The sequence below is a fragment of the Rhinolophus ferrumequinum genome, chromosome X, assembly GCF_004115265.2.
Source record: "Rhinolophus ferrumequinum isolate MPI-CBG mRhiFer1 chromosome X, mRhiFer1_v1.p, whole genome shotgun sequence".
In the NCBI taxonomy this organism is placed as follows: Eukaryota; Metazoa; Chordata; class Mammalia; order Chiroptera; family Rhinolophidae; genus Rhinolophus; species Rhinolophus ferrumequinum.
The window spans coordinates 23502546-23512392 of record NC_046284.1 but is presented as its reverse complement, the minus strand read 5'-3'; the positions used below and the strand labels follow the sequence as shown (position 1 = coordinate 23512392).

General features: G+C 33.6%; 1 protein-coding gene across 9 annotated transcripts in view; it reads right to left on the bottom strand.

The window, feature by feature from the left end:
- Positions 1–1683: 1683 nt before the first annotated feature.
- Positions 1684–9847, bottom strand: part of MBNL3 (muscleblind like splicing regulator 3) — a 78721-nt gene continuing 70557 nt past the window's right edge. For all 9 annotated transcript variants that reach the window (XM_033106463.1, XM_033106433.1, XM_033106416.1 and 6 more), the window contains one exon: positions 1684–9266. Coding sequence is in view for 2 of the 9 variants with exons in the window: in XM_033106433.1 (XP_032962324.1) it covers positions 9261–9266 (6 nt within the window). In the remaining 7 variants the exon portion in view is untranslated. The remainder of the gene's footprint in view (positions 9267–9847) is intronic.

Here is a 9847-nt window from a genome sequence, read left to right as displayed (position 1 = left end):
CATTGTTATGCTTTCTACTACAGATGCTGACCATGTGAATGGACTCTAGCCTGTGGAATTTGGGAATGTTCACTATCTAGTCAGTAATTTAGGTTCATTATTGTATCAGAGCTTTCCTGACAATAACAAAATTACAAGTCTTCCTTTTTTGGCCTTCTTGGGTTGGTAAATGACTGCACCACTCATCCACAGGAATTTGATCACTGCCTAAATGATATTATTTGAGTGCCTAGAGTAAAACATATCTACTCATCTACACATGTGGCCGTCTAATATTTGACCACTGGAGAGTCATGCTGTTTGTAAACATCAAGATTCCCAGGAGGGGCAGCACATGAAGCACCGTAGAGTGAGTTATCTCTTAGATCACAGCTATGAGTTGGTCTCCATAGCCTGAGATGCCCAACAGGAAAGTTCTAAAGGAGAAAAGTCCAGATCTACCTGGGAAAGCAGGCCTGATAAGTTGCTACTATGGGGCTTCTAGAGGGCCAGAGGCTACCATGAGGGATGAGAAAAGGAGGGACTTAGAAGAATGCTGGAAAAAGAGGTTGAAAAGCGCCAAGGTAAACTTGGTTGATATCCGGTTTTGCCTGTGGGTCAACTTTCTTCTGGCCAATAGACAATTTTCATGATGATCAGGAATTCTTATCTATCATTCAACATCTTCAAAGAGAAAGACATGAACTGAATTCCGAAGAGGCCAAAGGCCTCTTGTAGATGTCTATATACTGAATTGGTTTTAGTGCTGGGATTATCAAACTCACAGAAACAGGCACAACACATGAAAGGACTCAAATTCGGCTTATCAAGAAAAGCCACAATGGGAACCATAACCAAATATTAAAGCACAATGGGCAAGGGAGTTAGTAGCTCTGCATGATTCAGCTGATACAGGACAGGGACCCAACCTCCTCCCTGGCTCTTTTCACTGTTATAGATGTGTGAACAATAATACTTTATTTTGCCATGACCTCTCATCCAAAGTCTCTTCACCACAGTTTTCTATCAGCCCCACTATTGAATGGTGGCCAACGAGACATTCCCAATTAGTGTTTTTAAGTATTTAGAAATCTGACAGAATAAAGTATTCCCAAGTTACATTTTGCTTTCTTAAAAAACAAAATAATTATTCTTTCATTCTTGTGCCATTTATTGGACAAAACTAATTTTAAATGAGAGAAAATATTTTAATGGAAAAATCCATGCATCCCATTGTTATAAAACCTTTGATGCTCATCTGAAAAGAATGAAATCAACAGCACTGGTTTCCTATGTTACATTGAAGATTCAGGGTAGAAATGAATAACTGGAAAATACAAATTTCTAATAATATATCTTAGAATATGCCTCAGAATTTCTGAAGCACAATAGAAACTAGTATGCAATATTTCAAAAACTTTAGTTTTCTTCTACGAAAATACAAGTGTGTTTTTCTTATGTTAGTAAATCCACTATCATAGGAATAATAAATCTAATACAACGGATGTATTACCTATATAATTCATAATACTGAAGGTATATTTGGAAATACAATTATTCTATGTACGAAATATAACACTGAACCAAATCACAAACTTAAATTTTATGATAGAATTGCTAAATATTAGGATTAATATACTAGGATATGAAAAGCTTTTAAGTGAATTCCTAACGTATGAATATGGATTCATAAAAAAGACATAATCAAGAAATTTAACATTTTATTAAAAGAACAAAAAATAAACAGCATAGAAAAAGCATACTAAAATGAGTTGTATAATGCATACCTCTAAACACAAACAAGCAGTACAGCACTATAACTTGGAAAAAAACAAAAATCAAAGCATCTTCCCTTTGATAGCAGTTGAGGGAATGAACTATTGCATTCTGGAGGCAAAATATTATGGGAAGTTTATGCTTATGAAATTTTGTAATCAAAATCTATAATTGTTGCACAGGCAGGGCTAATTATTTTCTTATCTATAGGTATTTTTAAATTGATCTTTTATACCCAAAATGCTTGTTTCCATTTTCTACATTATACCAAATTATTGTTATATAAATTCAGAGTTAGCCCTTTTAAAAAGTACATTTAAGAACATCTTTTTTAAAAAAATCTTAATTTAAATTATTGTAATTTGAGGACATGATAACAAATGATTCCTTTTCTAATAATTAAAGCAGCAACAAAAGGCAATTTATTTTGAAAAGGGCAACCCCAGAATCCAATGATATGATGGTCATATCATTCTCTCAACTGCTAGACACATGAGACAGCAAAAAAAAAAACAAACAAACTGGTTTTCATCATTAACAAACAGCATCTGTGTATAGAAATAAAGCTTTGGAACCATGCAGTTCTATGAAGATAAATATTTAGGTTGTGTGTTTTGGGAAAAAAAGCGCACTGTTTAAAGCTGGGTTACTTTTAGGTCGTGTTACAGAGGTATTTTATTTTATTAAAGTAATATGATATAGGAGATGACTAGTGAGGATTTTTGCAATATCTGCAAATAGCTGGGACATTTCATAGTGATACAGCTTTTTCCTTTTAGGTATAGTACTATAATTGATGGGTTCTATTTAAAGATAAGATTTCTCTGGAATAATCCTGTTTTGGAGTATTAAAAGGGTAGTTCTCTTCCAGGTAAGGACAAGTGTAGAGGCTGGAAATTGTATGAACTAGTCAACTAAATATTTTCCTGGGTTTAATAACAGAGGTCCTTTATTGGCCTCAAGTTATTCACATTCTGTTATACTTCATTCTCTAATTTTGCTTATTTAAACCCAACCACTATGTTTAAGCTCCAAAGAGTGTGACCCAGTGGATGTTAACAGGCACAACATGCCATCAATTAATTGGATCTTTTGTGATGTTTCTAGGTTCATTCTTACTATTTTATCGACGAGTTTCTTGACTTAAAATCTTACTATATTTCTGTTGACCTTATGAAAATATATTATTGGGGCTTATAGATTCACAAGGAAATGTCAACACAAGAACATGAGTTAAGTTGGGAAAACACTTTGGTGATAAGGTTGGAGTTCTTAAATACAGAATGAATGAATGCTTACATTTTATATCAATGAAAATGCTGGTCAGATGGTCAGGTTGTTAGTTGTATGGTTCACTCTAAGTGATATGGGCTGAAGGGGGTAAAAATATTCTAACTGGCCCTGAGCTATTGGATAACTGTAAGGCTTAAATTGCTTTCTAGCTTTGGCTTATCTTCCTGTCTCTCTAAGTGAGAGCTATCAAAATGGGTATCAATACTAACAACAACTCCCTCAATCCCAGCATCGCTCCTTCTTCAGGGCAAGGGCAACAAGTCCCAAGATGCAAACTGAAAGTACCTGTGGTGATCTATCCTTAAACCTTTCTAACCTTGACCTTTTCTAGGCCTCATTGCCTGGAGGCAACAAAAAGTTAAATGGTGATCTGTAGGTGAAATGGGAGCTGAAATTGGCAGAGAAGGTCTGATTGAAACATTCTTTTCCAGTTCTTAAGTCTGTAAGATTTGGGCTGATTCTCTTCTGCTTAGTTAAAACAGGGGGAGGCTGAAGTGGCACAGTGAAGCAGTTTCTAATCTGGTAAAGGTAAATCAGGAAAGCTTCCACTGAACAGGTATAGATAAATGAAGCCATTAATAAAGTGGTATCAGGAGCATTGAAGGGAGTGAAATGCCCCATGCTGGCCATACTTAACTGTTAAATCTTTCAATGGCTGCCAATTTGGTTTTGGGTTCTAGATCTTAAGGGGAAATAGTGCTAAACATTAACAATTTGGCTAAATATTAACAATTTGGTTATTAACAAATTATAATAATGATAAAAACAATTTGGTTGTTACTTAAATAGATATTAATTTATGTAACTGATATATATCAATTGATAATTTTCTGTGAAAGATGCAAACTAATTTGAATATCCATCTTGGAATTTACTGAGTATTTCACTACTTGCAACCATTGAAAACAGAAAACCTCAGTTAGAAACCTGCCTGGTGTGTGTGTGTGTGTGTGTGTGTGTGTGTGTGTGTGTGTGTGTGTGTGTGTATAGAGGATTAATTTAAAAAGCAAACATTCTCTGCTAGTGATTCTTGCTAAAAGATGAAATACTTTTACTCTTGCTCAGTACTGTTAGCTGAAGTTGACCTGTTACCTGTTACCAGTCTACTCTTTTTGGTCAGCTGTAGCAAACAAGAAAGCCTCCACAACGGCAAAGCAACATCATACTTTAGTTAAGTCTTATAGCAAAAAACCCTCCGTCTCAAAGCCTTAGAAATAACTCTCTCCTACTAATTTTTCCACTATTATCACAGACTTCTTATATTATTTTTTTTAAAAAAGCTCAAAGGGTTGCTTTCATGGACTATGTACATAAGTGCAAAAAAGGTGTGTCTCACACATTCGCACCCTAACTGAGATAATCAGTTAACTGCAGCATATGGCTCTCAAACACTGTTAAGGGGTCATTCCACAGTATCTTTATCCATAGTTTCACAAATGAATTGATTTCATAATATGCTTTCATCATTCTTTAATCCTCATTTGGATATATTTGTGGAAGTATATAATGCCAGAAAAAAGAATTTTTGTATCTAACAGCTATGCCACTTGAATAATTTTGAACAAATGAAGTTATGAAAAAAAGGTCAGGTAATGTATTACAAACATAGCAGTTGTGTTTTGAAGTCTAAATACTGTGGAATAACCCTATCCACACAACACATTCTATAAGCTATGAAGCCTGATTCTAGAATCCACGCGTTGTAAACTTTTTGATGAAAAAGTCACACAAGAACACAAATTCAGCTTTCACATGGGAATTTGGGTTAAAAAGAAAATCAACCATATCTGTTTTCTGAGATTTGAGATGTATCTTCTATTTGCTCATACTGTCAAAAACCATGTACAGTTTACAAGTACAGTTTTCACCAAAAAAGGTATCTTAAGGTAGCCATGTTGTAGTTTGTTGCTAAAGCAACGACTAAATATAATTAGTTAAAATTATTATTTGTATATAAAGTTAAGCTTGTTCTTAAACTGTGAACTGTAAGGAATAGTTATGGATTATAATCTATATCTTGTTATGCTTCAGTGTCAGTTTAGAACCTATCTAGGCAGGTTGAATACATGTAGTAAAATCTTAAAGTTTCTTTAAATCTCCTTCAAAAGTAAATTCATTAGTTACTTAGAGATATAAAACAAAAAAAATCAAAAACTTAAAAACTAACAAGAAAAATTAAAACACGGCACCAATTAGTGAGTTGGTGCTGAGAAACTTAATTTGTAATTATATTTACAGTTTGATTAGACTATCAACTAAATTTGCAAAACAAAGTTATACTCTTTTACATACTATTCATTCTATTGCCTTCCTCAGGCACTGGCAAAATTAAAATTAGGCCGCTATCTTTCTAAATCTATTCAACAGAATTGGGAAATCATATTTCCCTATTTCAATTTCAATATGTACTTAATGTAGAAGAGGTTTAAATAAAGAGGGTTCCAGTTTCTAATCATTTTGTGCATAACAGCCTACCCTACAAATTAAAATAACTCAGAAATCTGTGGCCGCATTTTATCTAAGAGCATCCTCACCTACACTCTCCAAAGGAGAGGGAAAAGAACCAAATAACATTCCAAGTAGCACACGGGTCTTCCTTACATATTGTTTATAAAATTTAATGCCAATGTTGTCCTTATTCAGATATTACTACGCTTACTGGTCATGCCATTAAAAACAGATTCAAGTTGTAAAGGTTAATTTTATTCGGTTCCTGCTGATTAAAGTGAGGAGGTACTTGCTTTCACCGAATTGGAGAGCTGGTGAGCTGAGGCTGCCCATTAGTGAACACAGCCTAGTGGTGTAGGACAATGCTTTTGGCAAGATCAGAGTACGTTAAAGCACGTTCAAAAACAGATGGAAAAGATTGATGGAGTCGAGAGAAGATGGCTTTTCACATCATGATTAAAGAAAGAAGAATCGAGACAAATGAAATGCAACAGCTGGCTGTGGAATCATGCTCCAATTGTAAAAGTAAATACTGTATTTAAATAGCAATTTTATGAATCCATTTAATTTTAATTTAATCTTCACCCCTCTTTAAAATATGTTATGGTCACAGTGCTTTTAAAAAAATTGATACTACTAAAACCCTCTTAAAAGATAACTTTTAGATTACTTTCTCTGTATACATGACTTATTTTATCCAAGTTTCAGCACTCTTGCACATTTTTGCAAAAGGCTAAGAGAAATGGACAAAAACATTAATTTTGGAAAAGTAAAACTAGAGGCCCTTGCAAATTACAAAGCTTATAAAATGTTAACTAAGAATCACAAGTGATTAGAATTTTATATATACAATTCATTTAGTAAATTATTGTTTAGAGTCACTGATTAGTTTTGTGACTTCTTTTTATAGTCTAATGACTAACCTTTCTTCCTTTCTTTTCTTCAATAAAGATATGTCATTACACAACTAGTTCAAAGAATGCTATCTTAAAATTGCATTTTTGTCAAAATTCTTCAGCATCTAGATCAAAACTTTAGTGCTTTGACTTTTCTTTCTTTAAATTCATTTACAAAGCAACTTTTAAAAGGCCAACAATATCAAAAACTGTGGCACCTGAAACACAACTACCCTGAATATTCCTCACCAAACCTCTTACTAAAAAATAAGTCATTATTAATGTCCTCCAGTGCTTAAAGCAACATGAAAACAGCTGTATTTTAGATTTACTGTCTATGAACATCTTTGTCAGAAGCTTAAAAAGTTAAATGAGACAGTATGTTGCATCAAAATGTCAAACTACACAAAAAAGTTCATTTTGCACTGAAAACATCTCTGTCTCCTTCAGGAATACATCCAGACCAGCTCAGGTGCAAACTTCCTGGAGTCCTGTGATCATATCTGCCCTCCTGGAGAGGCACTGGCACAGGTTATACAAAACTCAGTTCCAAACACAAATAATTTCACAAAGGTATACTCTTCTTTCTTCTCTAACAATATTAAGATTTGGAGAAAAAGAAATTAAGTGGTTCAAAGAATCAATAGGTAAAAGTCAAGACACCTCTTGTTCTTTAACTCCACGCAACACTGTTAACAGACGGCAATGGCTCCTTGCAAGCAAAACCATTTAGAAATCACTGATGATCATGATTTGGATTGACAATTAAGATCAACATGTTATCAACTACAAAAGAACTAATTTTACTCTTTTGTATTCTGAACTAAATTGATCTGCTTTGGGATGGAGTCTCAAATGTTCTTAAGTACAAACAATGTGAAACAGAGGAACAACTAGGAGTCAGGAGATATTTCTCTGATTCAAATACTACCAGTCTGCTTAAGGTATCCTAAGTCAGATTTTCTCTTTGTTTCTCATTTTCATGAAGTAAACAAACCTGTTATACATATTTGATGATTTTATACTTTATAGTGAGACAGTATGTATTTAGTAGAAAATATTAAATCTAAGTTGATGCAAAATATTATATGGGTCCACCACTGTATGATGACAGCAACTTTAATAACTAAGTGGAGTTATGCCACATAACATAGGAATTATTATTTTACTTGGTTATAAAATTATTTCATAAGAATTAGTAATGTGAATTTAGCTCAGCTCTGTGGAGTGCAGCCACTCTGGCTCATCCATAGGGTCTTAAAAACCTCTCTATTATAATTTTCAAATACATACAAAAACTCACAAATGCAAACCAACATTGGTTATGATGAGAGAGACTCTGTTAATAAAGTTTGGGAAGAGCAACACTTGACATGTATCACACAGGTGCTTGCTCTTTCACTGAAGTGTTTAACAAAACAGGAAACTCAGTTGAGCTGGAGCTAAAGACAACTATGAACATCCTTCCTAGAACTTTTAAATAAATCAAAGAATAATTTTAAATGTCTATCCCCACCCCTGTCATTTCTCCAAACCTATACTCAGGCTCCAACTGTGATCAACAGAAAAGATTGTCCATCTAAGGAGAAAGACCTCACTTGGAACCAATTCTCTTTCACCCTGACTGATTTTTGCTAGATTGTTATCTTACTTATTATTCAAAGAGTAGTCTAAAGAGCATGAGCCATTTACCATTTGGAAAATGTCTCTTGTGTAAAAGGTTACATTGCAATGGTTTTTACACACTTTCCTCCAATATGTAAAAAATATATCCATGCTCCCATCTCCTGTTCAATTTATAACCTGTAATTAGCATACCTTTAAGCCTCCAAGTATCAATTTTTCAGCTGAAGATGACAAATGGCTGTTTTAGACACTCAACTTTGGAGATAGGATCCATGCGCCACACACACAAAAAAATGTAATGGGCACTTTACATATTTTTTAGTATAAATGCTGAAAAATTCATTTAAAGGTAAATTCTAGTCTTTCAAGCTATTTAAGGAGTGAAATTAGCGGTTAATGTTTTAAGAAGTTCCCTGTTTTTTGCAGGTGATTATGTCTCTCTCATAAAAAATCGAGTAATGTGATTGCATTATGCAAGGTCAGATCTTCAGGTATAACTTATTCACATGCGTGTTTATGAACAGGTTTTGTGAACATTCAAAAGTAAGATTTTTAAATGTCTCCCCCAAGAAACCTACAGAAATATTCTAAAGAGAGAAAGCATATTAACATTAACCTGTTATGTTTTTCAAGCCCACATATTTCTATTTCCCATTCATAACATTTTAGTTGAAATAAAACACCACACATATTACAGCAAAGCACTGTAGCATGTAAAAACTTAACACAATATACCCCAATACAATGCAATGCAATACAATACAATACAATAATGGAGAAAATGGTTTTTGGATATAATTTCTACATTCTAAATCAACCCAATAGGCTACTGTGTAAACAAAGCAGTAAGGTAACACTTCAAAACAAATAAACACTTATCCACCAAAAATGCACAGTAAGCCAAAAATCCACTGTGGAGATCCACTCAGCATAATAGTTATTAGAAAATCACAAAGAATAATGTAACAAATTACAAAATTTTATGGTGGTGTTCTACCTAATAATTCAAATAAGATACATGGTAGTTAGTTTGCTATTCATGTTTTGTTTTAACATACCCATTGATTGTTTAATGCTTTATTTTTAGTTTGAATTTGTTGGTTGGTATTTTTGTATTAATATATTGACTATACCATGCTTATTGTTGCGTTGGTAGAAGAGGACATGCAAGAATATATATAGAAAGGCCATATGGAGGTCTCACGGAGGGATTCTGATACTTCATAACTCTGTTGTTCAGAATTACAACTGAAATGGAAAAAAAAAAGAATGAGAAATATTGAAGGGTTATTTAAGTAGGAGTCAGGATATCGGGCCTTGTTCCAGTTCTGTATGTGAACTATGCCAAGATATTCCCCACTCTGAATTTCATATACTACATCCGTAAAAATGGGGCTGTTGGAGACGGTCTCTAAAGAATCATATAGCAGGACAGTCTGGTTCTGAGTGCTAATGCACAGAATTGCCCTAAGTTAACAGTGATTTGCTCAATTCTTTAAGGCATTATCTACACAATGCCAAAACTTGTTGACGAACATCCACCCATCCAACTACTTCCTTCAACAAGCATACATTGAAAAAACATGTTTGATTCCAAATATTTGAAATATGCAAATATTAAATAAACTTAAACTTTTTATCTGAATATTTTGGAGCCTTGCAGAAAACTTTTTTTCTGAGTATGTCACAGCTGTGCAGAAATAGCCTAAGTGTGAAATCGAGGTACTATATAGTATTTAATATAAAATTACATTTTTTTGAACTTTGGAGAAATTTTCAACATCTGTTACATGCTGAATTGATTATGGGGTGCCAAATACCTTTAAATT